The sequence below is a fragment of the Vollenhovia emeryi genome, unplaced genomic scaffold (genome assembly GCF_000949405.1).
Source record: "Vollenhovia emeryi isolate VEMERY1.0 unplaced genomic scaffold, V.emery_V1.0 DF939223.1, whole genome shotgun sequence".
Lineage (NCBI taxonomy): Eukaryota > Metazoa > Arthropoda > Insecta > Hymenoptera > Formicidae > Vollenhovia > Vollenhovia emeryi.
Genome location: NW_011967143.1, coordinates 527,073 through 546,049, shown reverse-complemented (window position 1 = coordinate 546,049; position 18,977 = coordinate 527,073). Strand labels below are relative to the sequence as shown.

The 18,977-nt window shown below is 42.1% G+C and overlaps 2 protein-coding genes across 3 annotated transcripts in view; one reads left to right on the top strand and one right to left on the bottom strand.

Annotated features, from left to right (window-relative positions):
- Nucleotides 1-162: 162 nt before the first annotated feature.
- LOC105560728 (prefoldin subunit 5) lies at nucleotides 163-2,406 on the top strand. The gene is made up of 2 exons (XM_012010087.1): nucleotides 163-511; nucleotides 1,959-2,406. The coding sequence occupies exons 1-2, from the start codon at nucleotides 295-297 to the stop codon at nucleotides 2,240-2,242; spliced, it is 501 nt and encodes a 166-aa protein (XP_011865477.1). The 5' UTR covers nucleotides 163-294; the 3' UTR covers nucleotides 2,243-2,406.
- A 14-nt stretch (nucleotides 2,407-2,420) lies between these two features.
- LOC105560730 overlaps nucleotides 2,421-18,977 on the bottom strand; it is a 73,552-nt gene continuing 56,995 nt past the window's right edge. For both annotated transcript variants that reach the window (XM_012010088.1, XM_012010089.1), the window contains exons 3-6: nucleotides 11,753-11,888; nucleotides 7,648-7,781; nucleotides 3,505-3,739; nucleotides 2,421-3,246 (exon numbers count right to left, since the gene is read on the bottom strand). In XM_012010088.1, the coding sequence (XP_011865478.1) occupies nucleotides 3,170-3,246; nucleotides 3,505-3,739; nucleotides 7,648-7,781; nucleotides 11,753-11,888 (582 nt within the window). In that variant the 3' untranslated portion in view covers nucleotides 2,421-3,169. The remainder of the gene's footprint in view (nucleotides 3,247-3,504; nucleotides 3,740-7,647; nucleotides 7,782-11,752; nucleotides 11,889-18,977) is intronic.

Below are 18,977 nucleotides of genomic sequence, written 5' to 3'. Positions count from 1 at the left end.
TGTGGTAAAAGTAGGATCATCCCTAGGTGTAGAATGGGCATCAGCTTTCTCTCATCGGATAATGTCTGCCGTTTCACGAGATGGAGGGTCCGTCGCGCTTGCATTATGGCGCCGCTCGGTGTTGATTTTGACAAACTCAAACCCAGAGAGGACGCCGAACGCGCCGTTGTTTGTCCGGTTCGCCGTTGTCCGTGTTTGGAGATATCGTTGGCACGGAGTCGGTCGGAGGCTTTGTCATCGTGAAGCACATTTCGAGAATAGCGTCTGGCCTCGCCGGAAATTCCACGCTGCAGGATGTCGCAGGAGGCCTCCATGAAGTCGCCAGCGCAATCACAGGTGATCAGCCTGGCGAACCTGCCGAACTTGAACCTCCAACAGCTGACGATGTTCAAGCAGCAACTGGACCAGGAGCTCGGCGTGTTTCAAGACTCTCTGCACACGCTGAAGATCGCACAAAGCAGATTTCAGGAGTCGAACTCTTGCCTCGAGAAGATCACGCCGGACAGCGAGGGTGAGTCGCGCGGAGTTTGCTCTCCGAAGTATATTACTTCGGGAAGGAGGTTCCTCGTTGAGGTTAAGAAACGCGACACCACCCGGTACCGCGAATGCAAGCTCGAGGCACAGCTTCGAGGGCGAGGTGGCAGAGATGATTCTCTGCTGCTACAATTTGATTTCTACTTTTTCCTCTAGCCTTTGTCACTGGCATAAATGTATACAATATCTTTTTTCAATTTGTAAATCAAGAGACAGTAGTGTTTCCATAGTAATAAATAGGGGTGTGTCTTCGGGGAGGTAGGGCATTAAGACGCGCCACTTCTTAATTTTCGGCAGGAAAAATAACGGGCTAGAACTATACCAGAATTCAAACCTGAAACCTTCCACTTGCTGGGCGAATGCTCTGCCAACTGAGCTATCCGGGCCTATACTTACTCAAAATCCTTCTCGCTTACTTTATTTTACTAAATAAAGTAGGAATAGTATACTAGCAGCGCAACTCAAGAGCGGTGCGTGGTATCTCACTTAATGATTTGATAGACCATCGTATGGATGGCCACATCTCCCAAGACTCCTCTAGCAAATAAACAAATTTCTCACCGTTATCCTGTCTGAACGACAGGTTGTCCTCGAAGAGGGCGAATGCAAAACGAGCACGGCCTTAGTAGTGTCTCGCGTCAAGTATAAGCATAGCAAAAACCGCGGGTGCGAGACCGACCGTGTACATTTACGCGAGTACGCGAGACCTTCATATAATAGCAGCCGATCCAATCGACTTTTAAGTAGGTTTAATCGATAGCTTGGGTGCTATTTACACAACAAAAGTGTTTCTTATAATTACGCCAATTCGACGGCGTTCTCGTAGAGGGAGAATAACAAAAGTTATAATTCTTATAAGCTCCTGTAAATTTATATTGAAGAGGCAAACAACGTGTCGCCCTTGTGAAAATAATAACAGGAGAATTGGATCTGTATTCAAACCTGGGACGTTCCGCTTGTCGTGCGACTGCTCTTTGTACTGAGCTATCCAGGCCTACTTTTCTCGCTTGTTTCTCGTATTTTACTAAGTAGGAATTAATAATAGGACGCTCGTATAAGGTATATAAATTTAAAATATGTAAAAAGGCCAATAAAGAGAACGAGCCGAGTGAAGACGGAATGATAATGTATATTTAAGAGAATGAAACAAACAACCGTGGACGTTTCGGCAGCACAGTGCCTTCACTAACGCTGAATAACATAAGTTATTTAAAAAATCAATATGATAACATTAATGATAATGAACAAGAGGATGAAAATCATAAGTGGTGAAACTTACACAGAGATAGAATGTCGAATGAACCATCCTAGTTTTGAGATGTAGAACGTGGTGAATTCGAGTGGCCCTGGCAAAGTAGGAATAATAAATGCAACGTTAATGATCGGATCGTAACGAATCATTCTTTGTATACTTTGTTTTGCAGGCAGTGAGATATTAGTACCTCTGACAGGTTCTATGTATGTGACTGGAAAGCTGGCGGATGCAAACAATGTGATTGTTGATATTGGTACTGGCTACTATGCGGCGAAGAATATCAATGAGGCAAAGGACTACTTCAAGAGGAAAGTGGAGTATGTTACCGAGCAGATGGAAAAGATCCAACAAGTCGGGATTGAAAGGACGAAATTAAGGGAGGCGACAATGGATATAATAGAGGCGAGACTTCAACCTCAAGCCTGGGATGCGGCTGCACGTGGAAAACGATAAATTTTCAAATAATTTGATTACACATTTTGTCACGAATGATCCGTTATCGTTTGCATTCTTTTTGAAAATCTTGATTGTAGCTTAAGCTTCGATAACCTTCAGATACTACATACGAATACAACTGATTCCATGTAATAGCAATAAGATGAGCTTACTAAGAACAATCAAGGCGTACACGTTTTGTGATATCACCCTGTCGTATTTCGTTTATTCAACTTCGTCTATTCGATAAATTAATACACAATAGATTTTTGTACAGAAATACATGTTTATGTATATATATACTCGTTAGTAAATTAAAACATTCGTCACTAAGCATTTTTCTTACAACTAACAACTTTACGTAAGGTTGAAGTAATAATTTGTTAATAAACTATTTTTTAATTGCTAAATATCTATGTTGGAGTAAGGCGGACAAAGGAGGTTCGGATCGGTATTAAAAATTAACAAAAGTGAATTGTTTATTCGCATTTCACTGAAATAAACTGTCATTTATAAACAATAACAGTATTTGCCTATAACCATGACAGGACACATTGCGACGGCCACAATGTTACAGAGGAGGTATCAAAATCATCAATTATCAGAGGATAGAAAAGACGGTACAATATTCAAATAAGTCGTTGGTAGTTTGGCGCGACACCTTGTCGATCTATTACGTAATAATACGACATGTTATTTTTTTATCGGATTACAAGTCTACCCGCAGGGGCTGTCGGGTAGATTGCGCATACACGTAGATAATTCGCTAAATCTTTTCCTTTATCCTATTTACACGAATAACATACGCTTGGTATTTATTTCAACAAAAGAGATTTCTCTTCCCAGGTTTTATCCCATTTAATAATTTCAAAATTTTACAAACGATTTACTCCCTCCGTCCCCGATACAATCGTACGCGTAAAACGTATTGCGTGCTCATTGATGTTATCTCAGGCTGCATAGCAACAGTGCAGTTATGGCAGTGATGTAGAAGTATTCTGCGGCACTCTTGGCTGCGCTACCTGCAATGGAGAACAATGTATAAATCAATCAGAAGACCAAGATACGTCTTATTTAAAAAATCTTATTTAAAAGGGGAGAATTCTCGGAGAATTATCATCGTCATAACATTATGATAAATTGAGTTTTTTTATTTTTAGGTAAAATATTGAAGAATGTCTGCATTCATCAAAAATCAAATTTAAACTCTGACTTTTTTCCACGAACTTTCGTTTATTTACTTTTGATAAGATAATAAAAATGTAAGCCGTAACTCGTACCGATGTAGGAGGATTCCCGTGTTCCTAATACGGAGGCCAATCTTGGACGTTCTTCCTTCAGAGATGCCTCAGCCGTTTCTTTATATAAATGAAAGACGTTGGCGTGACAAACGATCTGTAACCTGCCGTTGCTGAAACTATCCTGCATCGTCTCCAAGTCCAATTCAGCAACTGTCATGTGCTGTTGATTGTCGCCAACTGTCTCATTAATAAACTTGATGGTACTCGAGTTCACCTGCAACGAGAGAAACCGTGTTATATAATACATCGGCACTGGGCGATTCTAAAACATATCTTGTCTCTGCATATTTAAAAATACCAAAATTTGGGAGTACGCGGTACTCGTAAGACCAACTAAAAAATCTTAATACGTAGTGCTCGAAAAATTATTTATTTCTGAGCTGTACAACACATTTGCTGTTATTAGAGATAGAAAATTAATTTAATTTACAGCAGATGTATGATGAGCTCGGGTGCGCATTACCCATCCGAATACATTATCACCCACCCCACTCCAAACAGCTAAACATACCTCGAGTTGAAGCGCTCGATATTACAAAATATGTGATATCACTGTATACGAATTATTTCCTAGCATGGAAAGAAATAGTTTTTGAAGTAGATTAAAGGATGTATAATACATAATACCTTAAGTGGTACCCATTCGGCAACTCTCCCCTATATATTCATCGACTCTTCCTTCTTTAATTTTTATTTTGTAAATCCCGAGTAAACGCCACCGCTCATGTGCAAAATAACTTCTTCCGTTTTTTACGTGTACAAAAATCTAGGCGAAAATCTTTTCACAGGGCGGCGCATAAGATACCTTTGAACGTAAAGGCCGTAAAACTGTCGATTTCCATTTGCTCGTCAATTATCAACGAAACGTGGCGGTGATACGCGCGGCTTGCCGCCCTCTTGGAGCACAGCAAAAGCGTTAAAAGGGCACGATGATTTATGAGTCTCTAAAATCAATTAGCTTTATGCGATATACGTCGAGGCCTGGTTCATTTTACGACATAGCCACCGTGCAATTAAGCCGCGTACTTATTGCAAGTAAATTAACAATTATTTCAGAGAGGGAGAGACTCCTTCGTGCGCTCGAGGAAGTCCCTCAGCTTTCTTGTTGCGCCATGCGGAATATAATCATCCAATACCCGACAACGCTATTTCAATTTTCGAAATAACTCGCGATCCCGCCGATAGGTTATTAAGACGGGTGATCCTATAAGGAATTAATTAACCGGGAAAGTACAGATGGGTAATTAAGCACATGCCGGCTTAAACATATTTAACGGCAGGGTAGAACCGGCGGAGGGACAGAGTGGGGCGCGACGACTGGGGTACCAGTGTACATCCTTACTGCTTCCTGCCACTTGTTTACGCGGTAACACGCCTCCCTCGGTAGCCGTAAATGATTTGCGGCGTATACCGCTGTAACTATGATGTTTATCGGATTCTTAGGACGCTCGTAAAGCGTCCCAGATTACCGGCTCGCTTATACCGAAGTGAGAGTTCCGGATTAAATGGAGGCTGTTCAGAGCGCGCCGACGCCAGAAGAGAATCAGCGAGAGAGGGATCTTTATAATTTCCTGAATCGCCTCCGTTTATCAGCGCGCATAACGGGAACTCGTGCGTCTCTCGTGCGTCCCAGCAACCACGTGTGCAATGCGCGCGCGCGCGTATCTGCGTGCGCGCGCGTATGTGTGTGTGTATGATTTTACCGATTTTCTCAGTCCGCGATACCGTCTATACGGCGCCGTCGTGAATTGATGTCGCGCTTCCTGTTGTTTCCGTGAGATTTCCACGCATCTCGTGCGCCTCCGAGCTTACACGCACGCACGAGAACACGCGCTTCTCCTCCGAGAGGAGACCCTTAAGCTGACAAGCTGCGCTCGTCGCGAAGATCGTTACATTTTACGCTTAATGCAGTCGATCACGTATAAGCAATCTTCTTTAATGGAAAGGTGGGATTCCTCCCCGTTGCGCTTTCCGGCGGCTGTTAAATTTCCACGTGCACGCGAGGCAAAACTGGGGAAAGTGTTTAAATTCCTGAGCTATTGGTATTTGAATGATACATAATTATGTCACAATGACAATGCAGTTTTACATTTCAACTAGAAAATTGACACTATACTTTCTTTCTTTCTATGTTCTTTACACGAATCTAGAGGTAAGACTCCTGGGTACTCGCTGCAGCCATGTTGGATTATGACGTCAGAAGCGAGAAATGACACGCTGAGAATTCTTGCGCTTTATAACTACAGAACAAGATTTCTAGATAAAAAAAAACAGCCCGGGGAAAAAGCCATATATCCAATTTTATCTAATTGTATCAAATAATGTCAGATATGATAAAATTTCATCAGATTATATCCAAATTTTAATGTATCCATTTATAAGTATGTCAAATCAAATGTGGACCACTTATGATATACTTATTGATATACTTATAAATGGACACATTAAAATTTGGATATAATCTGATGAAATTTTATCATATGTGGTCCACATTTGATTTGATATACTTATAAATGGATACATTAAAATTTGGATATAATCTGATGAAATTTTCTCATATCTGACATTATTTGATACAATTAGATAAAATTGGATATACGGCTTTTTCCCCCCGGGAGTGTATATCGTTTCAGCACATTTTCAAAATACTCCAGTAACTAACCTTCTCCCTTGACAGCTGATAAACAGCCATAAAATGTGGATGTAACAAGATTCCTAGTCGCGCATGCGTAAGCGTACTCATGACAGGAATCTTGTTACATTCACATTTTACGGCTGTCAAGGGAAAAGGTTAGTTACCGAAGCATTTTAAAAATATGCTGAAACGATGTACCTAGACTGTTTTTTTTTTTATTTAGATATCTTGTTCTGTAGATATGAAGAGCAAGAATTTTCAGCGTGTCATTTCTCGCTTCTGACGTCGCGATTTCTAACATGGCCGTGGCGAGCCCAGGATAGAACCATTACGATATAAATGAAACAAATGAGAGCACCTGTAGGTCGGGAGCAAGATGTTGGTAGTCCGACAATGTAATGTAAAATATGAATTCATATACCGTTTTCCATTTTGTCCTGCGCGCCGATTTCTTTTCGGACGTAACACAGTTTTACTTAGATGGAATCATTCACGGAAAGAAAAATGTAGCTACCGTAGCTGAAAACTGCATGTGGCAATTAAGTTTCAGTTGAAAAATATAGACAGCTAATATTTCGTTGTGATAGCTAAATATTTTGCTATTGCACCTATTGTGCATTAAGTGCGGCAGCAAACCGTTTGCTGTGATTTAGAAGTTTATAAGTGGTAGAGAAGATTTAGAAAGTTATGGCAGCGAAATAGTTTTAACAAACCATGTTTAGTTACAGTGGCAAACATTTTTTTCAGTTTTGTTGTCGTCAGCAAATTCACGTATTAAATCGATAAACAATTTTTAATTATTTTAAAATGCTATATTTAGCATTCAATACCCCCCTCTCTATACTGTAAAGAAATCTTATTGCGAAAAATATTGCCTCAGCCAGGATTCGGATAATTTTACGTTTGGTTTTTTGTATATTTGTCATTTATACATTCTGTATAATTAAACGTAATTTATATTTAACGTTTCTACGCTTGCAAGAATAAGAATAATTGTTTCAACGATTACATTTGTAAATTAAAGATTTGATCGTTTTCATTGCAGAGATATTCGATTTTCAAAAATTTTACAAAAAATACGCACTAATTGCGATGCGAGTTCACGTGGCTGAATAGAATTTTTTTTTAAATAAAACCTATCCAAATAATAAAATGATATAATTCTTGATTGGATGGCGCTTATGCTTGGCGCCTTTTTTACCCTTTTTTAAAAAAGATTAATTTTTAAGATGAGTACATGACTAAATCTCGCGCTAAATTGGAAAGCAGTCGAGGATAATTGTTATTCGTTTAGCGAAATCGTGGCGGAAGGCAGAAGTTTAACTATCGTTCGGCGCGCATGAGACCTGCGGAAAAATTTCGCGGCAATATCCGGGAACAAGACGCGGGTCAAATTAATATTTATGTAGTTTGTCATGAGTCAGCGAATACGATCGGGGAAGGGGAGGGAAGGGATTCATGGACGCTTTCCACATCCATCAACCTACCGGTGTGCCGTTGACAGTCCACGTCACGTTAGCCGGAGGATTTCCCGACGGTACCGTGCAGTTTCCACGTACAGTATCGCCCACCGCGTACCGCATCTTCTCGATCCGCAGCAGCGGACGGCCGTTCGGCAGACCTGAAATCCAAGGTGTCTTGTAGCAGCGATCGGAGGCGATTGCGCGATGCCGGGTTGCGGTTTTTGCCGCAGCTAACGGACACGTTACGCTATTGTTACGTCTGATTCCTTCGTCTGCTACCGATTGTAAAAACAGCCTGGACGCTGCGAGAGCGCCGCGGTACCCTCGACCGGGATCATTGTTCGCGGTGTCAAAGAACACGCCGCGCAGAAATCACGAATGACACTTCTTGCGCTGTTTAATGGCCTCGACAACCGACTCTAGCAGCATATCAAATATCTTTCGAGACATTACGATGCAGTAGTTGGATAAGTAAATTTTTATATTTATCAAATAACTACGCGCAAAGAAATAACTTGGTAATGTTGAAGTTCAGTAGCGAGTTGGCACAGGTAAACGTTTTGTTGGCATAGCTAATCGTTTTGTTGTCATCCCTTGGGAAAATTTACTTTAAATGAAATTAAAGTTTTTGACAGTAATCTTTCAAATCTAAGAGTTTACTTAAAGAAGTTGCAAGTTTACTTAAGAAATTTTAGGGTAATTTTGGACACTTAAAGTAATTTTTGGATAGCCAAGCCTGTCGAAGTTTCCGCTAGAGGACCGCGTGACACTTTCTCGTAAGAATAAAACCGCACGCGGTATTATAAATTATATCACATACAATACTTTTCACAATTCTTAAAGTTTTGTTTTAAATTCTTAAAGTAAGTTTTAAGTTTACCTTAAACAAAAGTTTCAAGTGTCCAAATTTACTTTTCATATTTCTTATTTTTCTTAAGTAAAATTTTAAGGTTTTCTAAGGTATATTTTCCCAAGGGATTGCTGAAGCCTAATCTACAATGTGTTCTTTGCATCCGGAAACATTCTATTTTATATAAACAAATCAAAACTTTTGCAAAACTTGTCGACGATGTGCGATTGTACAATGTATACAATTTATCACTACACAAATTCTTTTAACGTATTTATTCGCTATAAAATAGAATGTTTCTAAGGCAAGAGCCCTCCTAAACTCATTAAAAAAAGAAGCGTCGCAATCGTTCTGCCCATCACTGTACATCGTACTTTGTTAATTGTTTCGTAGTCATGTGGAACACGTGGTTACGTACCCGAAGCAAACGGGGGGAATACGGACGGCGCGACAAAAATGTAACTTTTATTCCCCGAACAATGGGGGAGAGGATTTCCGTCTATACGCGGATATCGCCTCGGCGCGTTGCGCATCTCGGGGAAATTGAATTGAAAGAGCGATGCGGGTCCGCCGTAAATTAGAAGTAGCGCTTCCGTACGAAGCCCGGGAGGCGGGGCGCGCCTTCATAAATATAAAACGTGCCCGAGCTGCGCGTTCAGTTTCATATTCGAAATCGGCCCGCCTTTTCGAGCCCCCTCGCGATAAGTCAGCGCGCGGACGCTTCCGCGAGCATCATCGTCATTAGGCGAAGTTTGAGCCCCCTCGCTCGCGATATACAATGTACGTACGCATAGCGTATCGCGTATATCTCGGGGGATCATTATAACGTCCACAGAAGGCAGTGGACTCCTCCTCGCGGCAGGTAGCCGCGCGATGACAATCCGGTAAACTGTCAAGGAATTGTCTCACTTGGCCGCAACGACTTCCGCCTCGGGCCGCACCTTCTTTGCGCGATTCACTCTCAAGGACACGGCACGGCCGAGGGATATTATCATTTTCAACTCGTGTGTCGCGTGGAACGGGATGATCGCCGGCTTCGTGAGAACTGGGAAAGAGGAAACGAGAGAGAGAGAGAGAGACGGTGCGCGCCGGTCTCTGGAGAGCGGCACGGGAGGGTACAGGGGGGGGGTGGGAGGATACAAGATGACTTTCGAAACCCCTCGATCCAGTATCGAGCTTTTACGAGCGATCCGTGATCGGAAAGAGGAGGCAGTCACCTCGTCCCTTCGAAGGGGACCCGCTACCGCGTGCCTCGCCGTGCTCGTGCTCGTCGTTAGGTCGACGCACGATGACGACGGTGAGGAACGGTGGGAACGGAGAACGCGCCTCGCCGATCCTCACGCGCGTCTCTCTTCCGGCCTCGTCGGATCGGTTCCTCTCGTCTCCATTCTTTCCCTCCCTCCCCCCCCCCCCCCTCCCCCCCCCCCCCCCCCCCCCTCCCCCTCCCCCCCCCCCCCCCCCTCCCCCTCTCTCTCTCTCTCTCTCTCTCTCCTCATCTAACTGCGTTTTAATTGGGCGCGATTACGGTGACAATACTAGTCGCCGTGTAGAATAATCAACGATAATGAAAGGCTCGTGAAAGACATACCGAGAAAGACAGAGAGAGACAGAGAGAGAGGGGGGGGGGGAGGGGGAGTTTACCCGGTAGCAGACAAGGTACAAAGTCGTGGGTAAAGCGACCGAAAAAAAGAGCTTAACGGGTCACGACCGAATCCGCGATTCATCACGGGCCCTCCGTCCGCCCCGCTGTCTGTTAACCACTCTCGAATGGGACGATGAAATGTTTTTATTGAATTTTAACAATGCGTCCCAGCTGACGCGGAATAGGTGTCGCTTATATAGCGAAGGACGTCGCAAAAAGCGGCTGTCTCGTAGCGAATTGGTCGCAGCAATTATCCGCGTTACGCACGGGGAATTATACGAGACGAGAGATCGGTGCGCGCGCGCGCGCGCGCGGCTGCCGAAACAACGTCAGCCGCGGCGGAATGGTAGTTGTAAATTAACGATATCTATTTAACGCTTTAATGGCATCAAATGGCGAAATTAACGGCGGCTTTCACGCTTTTTTAGCTCGTACCGGCCGAGATGGGATAGACGAAGAATTCAATAAGCATCGCCAATCGAAGAATTTTGTCTCGCCGACAGGTTTATTGCGCGCTGTTATCGGGGCTAATGACGCCGGCTTTTTGTCATCTCGCGCAACATAAGCAGCCGCTGGTTAATTTATAAGTTAATTTGCAATTTTCCCTCTGACGCCGTACGGTACAGTGAAACGCTGAAATCAATTTTGCAGCTTTTATAGTTTTTTGAGGTTTCTTGCACGCTACCATTTTCTAAAGTTCGAGCGATTTCAACGGATTTCTGTGGTACACGAAAACTTATCGATCATTATTTGTAGCAGAAAACTTGCAAATTTCAAATTTTATAAGGTGGAGCAATTATCGATTCTCGTGTCGAGGTCTCTTCGTAGATCTAGAAATTTTTATAATTTACGGAGTCAATAATTTCTTTTTTTTTAATTATTGGCTTGAGAAGTAAATGTTAGCGCAAGAGACCTAGAGGTGTGATGAAAATGTAACAATTCTTTATTACATTTCTAAAATAACAATTGCGTTTGTATGTACAAAATTTTGCGATAAAAAATCGCAAAACGCTTGTTGTAAAAATATTGCACAAAAATACCAAAAAATATGCACGAATAAGAGGAATATGCCGAGTTTAATTTATGTGGCGTGACATGAAATAAAAATTCGATGTTACGAAAAGCACTTATCCACTTGACGTAGACGCAAAAAATGTGAAGCGAAAGGATTAAAAACCTATTTGAGATTAGATTTTTCTCGTAATTTTCAGTAAAATTTTGCACAAAGTTTAAAGTAGATTTTTATTTTCTTTTTCGTCATATTTGCGAACTGTTAAAAAGTGCTTGTGTATTCCTCCGCTTTAATGTTTTCCCACATATTATGCACCGCGATGTTATTCTGGTGAAATTTCAGTCTTTGATTACTGCAATTAAACTCGTAATTAATTAACTGCCATTGATTATTTTACGAACGGCGATTCGGTAAAATCGCAACGCTTCATTTTACTTATAAATATCAACGCATGCATGACGAACAGTACGGGCTTTTGCTCTTTTAGTTATATTTACTCATATCGGAATTCATAGGAAGGAATATGTTTGCCCAGCTACGCGTTCAGCTTCGCCTTTCAGTCTTCGCGGTGCACTTCGTGTTATCTTTGCTCAGATGTAAAATACGTTTCTGCAGATATACTCACTAGCTACGTGCATGTAACCAGAAACCATTACGGTATTAAACGAGGGAGAATCTCCGGAGACTTCGCAACGATATTTGCCGGTATGATTGGGCTGCACACCGTTCAGGACCACTCGATACGCGTCGCTCTGATTTGTCTGAAATGTAATTAACAAGCATTATTTATGATGACAGGGATGTGTCCATAAATTACGAAATATACGTATACCCATCGCTATATACGCGATAATCGACAAAGTCCTGCAATTATTAAGTTCGTGTTATTGAGATTGTATTGTGTAAAATATTATCATAAATATACATGTAATATTTCAACGCATGTGATATACTTTAAAATCGTATTAAGCCAAAACGTTTCAACAAGTAATGCGCTTTACATTTTAATCCCCTCATTTGGGAGAATATTATTTATTAATATTTGTAAATTTGCTACCATTATATCATTTTATTACCATTTATATCGGGTATTCATTAGTTTATTTTGCCAAATACTGTCGATAAAAACATGAATAAAGTTCGATTTTGTAATGATTATTGAAGAAAGGCTTGTATGTACGCCATATCTCTTTGTACTTCGCTCACGTGAATAGACCAAGTACAATTATTACAACCGTCATTCAGAGAGAAATGGTAACTTTAACAAGTTTTAATATCTTAAAAACTCGGTATTATATATCTCTTTTACTTTCAGTGCATTAAATGTCCGGCGCTAGGAAGATAAATTATATAATTACACAAGTCATTCCCGTAATATTGTTCGCAATATTTCATCGTTATACCGATATCGCAACTATAAAGACGACGTCCTTTGTGATGATATTTCGTCACGGTAAAACTATACCGTTAAAAACATCAAGATTAATAACACACTGACACACACAAAAACACACACACACACACACACACTCTCTCTCTCCCTCCCTCCTCCCTCCCCTCCCCCCCCTCTCTCTCACTCACTCACTCACTCACTCACTCACTCACTTACTCACTCACTCGCTCACTCACTCGCTCACTCACTCGCTCACTCACTCGCTCGCTCAATCTCTCAGAACACCCAGCCATGCGAGGCAGAATGGAAAATGAGCTGGGCGAGATCGGACGGATGAATTACATATCATTTCGTGCAATAAACGGTCGGCAATGGTATCATGGGAGGTCCCTGCTGAATTTTGAGTTAATTTAGCATCAACCGCGGAATTGACCGAGCGTACGATGCCGGCAAGTGCCATTTATTGCAAATCGATCGCACTTACTCGCCCGCTTTGACGTCCTCGCGCGCCCGTTCGTCTGCGACAAACAATACCTAGCAATAGGAATTAATTATATGTTGCCGGTGGCAGCGTATATAAATCACACAATTAATTTTCCTGCGGTTTGCTTCGTGTTTGTGGCAACGACACGCTCGTATGCCACATTAGGATGGACGATCGCACTCGCATCGCGATAGCGAACCGAGCTCATTTCGAGAGACGATTTTTGAAACGTCCTTCCAGCTCGCCCCGGGAACAGGTGCGGCGGACATCATCTTAATTGACTACGTTTCTTTTAAGCGCTAGAGTCGGAAAGGCGGATAATTCAGACAGGTCTGTCTCTTTGAATAAACAGCAAACTTGCAATTAATTAAGCATTTTAATAAACTGAATATATTAATCAAGTGTACAAATTTTTATTCAATACGTTCATATATATCGGTGACATGGCATTAATAAAAAAGAAACAGCAATATTTTAAAAACTACCCATCGCATCGATGGATTAGATACTGTATATTGCTGACCATGTTGATCTTCGTTATTGTGCAAGGTGCCCGTTGGAAACAATAGTGAACAAAGCTTTCAATCTATGTATATTGACGGTCTTGCCATAGTAACTAGTAGATCTACTCTGTCATTTGTTTGGTTTTGCATTGATCCCTTCTGCGCATCCAATGCCAGACCAATGAGAGAAAAGTTGTGTATGTATGAGAGTGTAGCTTTGATGAATTGTAAATACCCACACACACACACGCGCGCGCGCGCTGCTGCTGGATCCTTACCAAACCATGGCGGAATACCACGTGATCCGAAAAGATCAAAGGGCCGACAGAGAGTGGACCTACTAGTTATACTATTGTCTTGCAAAGTGTATATTTCACACTAGTATATAATACAAAAGGCCTAAAACAGTTCTCACAACATGAGAAAAAAGAGTTTTGCCACATATCTCGTAGCGTATCCCTAAGCAAGCACGAACTTTCAACTCGTTTCGAAATCATACAAATAAAAAATGCATACATATACCAACACTAGATCACTGACAATTTAAATTCAAAATTTAGATTCAAAACAGAAACAAAAAATTGTGGCCCACGGGGTCCATTTTTGGGTTGAGCCGTTGGCAGTCAACGTGTTAAGAGCGTAGACTCATTTTATGCTCGTACGTCAAAAGTACGTTCCAGATGTTTAAATAGCCGTGGGAAAATTGGGTATTCGGTAAATTTAGTCTACGTTGAATATTTCAAAACGATAACAAGTCGGCCGGCACTGGTGTTTGTTTTCGCGTTACACACCACGCCACGTTTATCAAAGATCGCGAATACCATTCGAAACTCGAGCTGATTGCGTAACAAGACGCTCCGTGTGTCGTCGTCTTAACCCTCGAAACGCCTTTGCAACGAGATGAACGAGATACAAGAAGTGATCAGTCACTGTATCTACTATAATTAACTCCCGATTGGTAACTGCTAAGAGAATCAAGACAAAGGTTGTTATCAAGGAAGGTACTTCGCATAATTTACTTGTCTTAGACCCGGTAGCACCAACGTTGCTTAATTTTAATTTTAACCTTAGCTTAATTCACTCGTTGTCTCTTTCTAAGGTGAACAGTTAGAAAGAGACGAAAAGTGAATTAAGCTAAAGTTAAAATTTCGTGACGTTGGTACAACCGAGCCTTAAGGCTCCTGGATGCTCGCCGCGGCCATGTTGAATCGTGATGTCGGAGGTAAGAAATGACACGCTGAGAATTTTTGCGTGTCGTTTTTAAATAAAAAGATGTTTGAATGAAAAAAACACTTCGCTTCAGCGCGCTTATCAAAACTGTTCGAAAACTTCTTCTCCCTTGACAGTTAATAAACCGCTCTGAAATGAATGTGGCGCGCAAGAATTCTCAGTGTGTCACTTCTCACCTCTGACATCACGATCCAATATGGCCGCGGTGAGCATCCAGGAGCTTTAATAGAATTCGATGCGTTATAGAAAAGAAATTGTCGTCTCGTTGCGACATTTAAGCTTGATTTACAATGTGCTCTGCGTCTAGAAACGTTCTATTTCATATAAGTAGAGCAAAACGCTTAAAAAATTTGTCGACAATTAACGTACAATTCTACAATGTATATAATGTACGTCATCGTACGACAGAGAGTAAAACAAAGTCGCGATTAACATGTGCTAATAACATGAAGGTTACACGTCGCGCTCGAAGTGCTTGGTACCGCGCACTTGATATGGAAATTTGATCGGTGCATTTTCGAATATTTAATTACGTCTTAATTAGTCGTTAACTCGCATCGTGCGGTAACAGTGTGAAGTTATCGTCACGCGAACCTCGATATATTTTTCGATCGTTTATGGAACGCCACAGACACGGGATGGATCGACTTCGATCGAACGGCGGTCAATTAGTCTCAAATTCAATTAGCGAGCAACCGCGATCGCGATATTTGTTAATCGCGTAGCTCGAATTCGGGACGTATGCACATTTTCGGTGGTTCGTCGCGAAATGCGTATTTCGCAAGATATACCCGAGATGTCGCGATCGGCAAATCGACGCCATGTTCGCGGACGTCACATTCCAGTATTTAAAATTATGGTATAAGTGTTTTTCTTTTTATTATTTTTGTGAATGGGCATTCTAACTTTTTCGAAAGGTAGCACAGAAGTAATCTCTTGCTAAACGGCTAAGGACCAGTTTCACAAATGTCTGTTAACCAAAGTTCAGTCAACTCCCTATCTTCTTCCATTTTATTATTTAAGAAGAAACAGAGAATCAATTAACCTTCGGTTAGCAGCTAACCGCCCTTAGAAATGTAATGACTGAGAACGAAAAAAGCACTGAATAATTATTAGAGTTCAGTAACTGAATCATTAGAAATAACTAATGTACAGTAATTTTCTATTAATTATGTCGCTTACATTTCTGTAAAGACGACGTTTGTGAAACTGGCCCTAAAGCAACAAAATCAGGATTAGAGCAATAAATTAGCACATCAAGAGCACTAAATCCTCCGTGCATCTTATATGATTATGCTCATATTGGCATTCTAGCTTAATAGATGTGCATTCCAAAGATGTTTTCATCCTCGATCTTGCGCTATACATCGATTCGTTTGCGTTGTAACGCAAGATAGTCCTGAACCGCGGGCGCTTATTATTGCACGTGTCGCATATTCATCCTTGAAAATACCGAGATTGTTGAAGGCGCGAGCAGGAGCCGCGGCGAGTGCCGCGTGAAGTTGGCTGCGCGACCCTCAGGTTGCTTTCGCCTTTTGAAATTCGTCCGTTTGTGCCGCGATGACATCAAGGATATCGAGTGATGCTCGTAACTTATTCTACTCTCGCGATTTTTCCTTTCTCGCGTATGTTATTCCACCGTTGCGATGTATTTATAACGATGCGCGTCGGGAGTTCCGCACGATCGTAGTCAACGATCTCCTCTTTCGCGAATGAGCGCGACGAGGAGCTCTGAGAGGAGGAAGAGATATCCGGCGAACAACCATTAGGTAAAAGTGATTTATTACTTGCGAAATTGATCGTCTATCTTCGTTTATTTGCATTGTTCATTTGAGTAACAATATAGAGAAGAAGAAAGTTTCTATCCACGAAACTTTAGTCTTTCTCTTGATAAATTATGTAAATCTTTCATTGAGGGAAGCCTAAAGCTGCCTGCATTACCGACACAGTGACGTCTAATTTTTGTGCGTGGATCTTTTTATTGGCGAATTTACCTCAACAATTGTCTGGGATTATTTAAAAAATAGTTCGACACTTTTGAAGATAGGTATGAGATAGAATGCTTTCGACGTCCAAATTCAATCACAAACCTTTCTTGCGACGTTTGCACGATCCAACAATGAATGTTTCACTAAACACATTTCACTTCCAGGGCAATAAATTCATGGCAGAACCAACAGATGATGCCTTTATCAATTTAGCAGAAACCCCTGCTATCTCACATTAGGAGCTTATCTCATACTAGGAGATTTTATACACAATTATTACAAAAATAAAATGAAGGAAAATTACACGATGATAAAACAACTTGTTCCGTCTGTTGTACATGAAATTTCTTAGCTCTCCCAGAGCTTGTCATTTAACTTACCACGCAGCAGTCGTTAAAGACGTATTCTGCGGTTTAATCCGCGCGGACTACCCCGACAAGATTCTATCAAACTTCTCCCATGACGGGAAAAGTTTGGCGTCGTACTCTTTAAATAAATTGTTTCGCCCATTACACTTATTCGCTCGGACACGCCGATAGCTATCGCCCGATGGAATAATGAATCTTTATACGTCCATCTAGACGTGCGTTTATCTCGAAAATTAGAATAGCAGGCCCCGCGTATCCGGATCGGAGATCAACCGGCACACGCTCGTGCATGTAAAGGCAACAACGGCCGGGTGTATATCGTTTCACTCTACATGCCCGGGCTACATAATATAGCGATTCAACAATGCCCGGCGTAACGTGCCCACGCATAAATTCATCGAACTCGCCCCGGCAATATTAATATTGTTACCCGGTTGCGAAATACGGAGCGCGCGGTAACGGCTGATATTCTCCGCGCCTATGCTTCTGCATTATACGTATCGCGGTTCTCTCGTCGCTTCGGCAACCTCATCGCATCCGCGGTCGCGGCGCGGCAATTCTCGCTCTATATTTCTCTGCCCCGCCAGGGGTGCGTCGCGATTTATTGGCCGACGCGCGCGCGCGCGCCGTTCGTATTTTCCGCCGGTAAAATCTAATTGGAAAACCATTGCGTGCGCCCCCTCCCCTTCCCCCGTTCGGTCGAACCCGCGCGGCGCGGAAATCGCACGCGGCCACATAAAGGATTTAGCCGTTCTTTCGTTCTCCATTTCAATTCGCCCCCCTTTCCCCCTGTCGAAACATTGATTTCTCGACGGCTACGTCCGCGACAACTATGCGCGTCTCGCATAACTCAATTACCGCGATAATATTACGTACAGTTTATTTTGCGAACATTATTATTTGCCCTCCAGCGCGAAACAACGTGACCGAACTAATTAAGAGGATACTTTATGATAAAAAGTTCGGAAAAATTCATTATTCATGCTTTCGTAAATTGAAAAAATAAATGGGAGCACCGCGCGCGCGTTTTCGCTTTTCGCCCGATATTTCGTCGAAAGAGATGGGGGAGGGGAAAAAAAGTACTGAGCAATTTAAAGCCGGGATACTTTGAGGGGCCGCGTAAATGCTTAACTTGTGCTTTAATTCGGATTGAATAAAGCTGTTAGCTGTGCTTTAGTTCAGCTTGGATAAAGCTTTTAACAGCTTTTTTAACTCGCTCCGAAAACGTTGATTTTGCAGCGACCATTCTTTCCTCCCTTTCGCGACGCGCGTGCACACGTGTACGTGCGTACATTTCGAGATATCGCGTGGCTCGGGGATTCGACTCTTCCCCACTCGTTTCTTTTTCTGTCGACGCGACGGCACGTAATCGACCGCGCGCATGCGGACTGCCTCCTCTCACCCCGTCGTAATAAATTCAAAAAGTTGTCTTTGAAACATTAACAAGTATGAAAAAATTTCTTTCGCAAAGGGGATCTCGTTAGGAGAGAATTCCAACGGTGAACTCGCGCAAGATTCTCGTTGAAAAAAAAAGGAGAGAGGAGCTATTGGATTCCATTTAAAATGACAAAGAGAGACGTTCATACAGCTTTTTATACAAACGGTGCGCGGTAATGGAAAGCAGATTACCAAACTTTGACGTGGCAAACGGCGCCGGTTAGCGGGAAATGATATCTTTTACATTAATAAGCGAGGTAAAGAGAGCGCTTAGAAAGCGGAGCACGTAACCGGGCCGTTTTCAAAATAATATTGAAATTCATCGCGTTTGATTTATCGCGCCGCGCTTTTACGTGCATCCGCGCGCCGATATTGTCACGCCCATAGTGCGATGATAATGGTTGATTGACGTTTTATGCCCGCTCGGCAAAATGTGAATTATTGTCT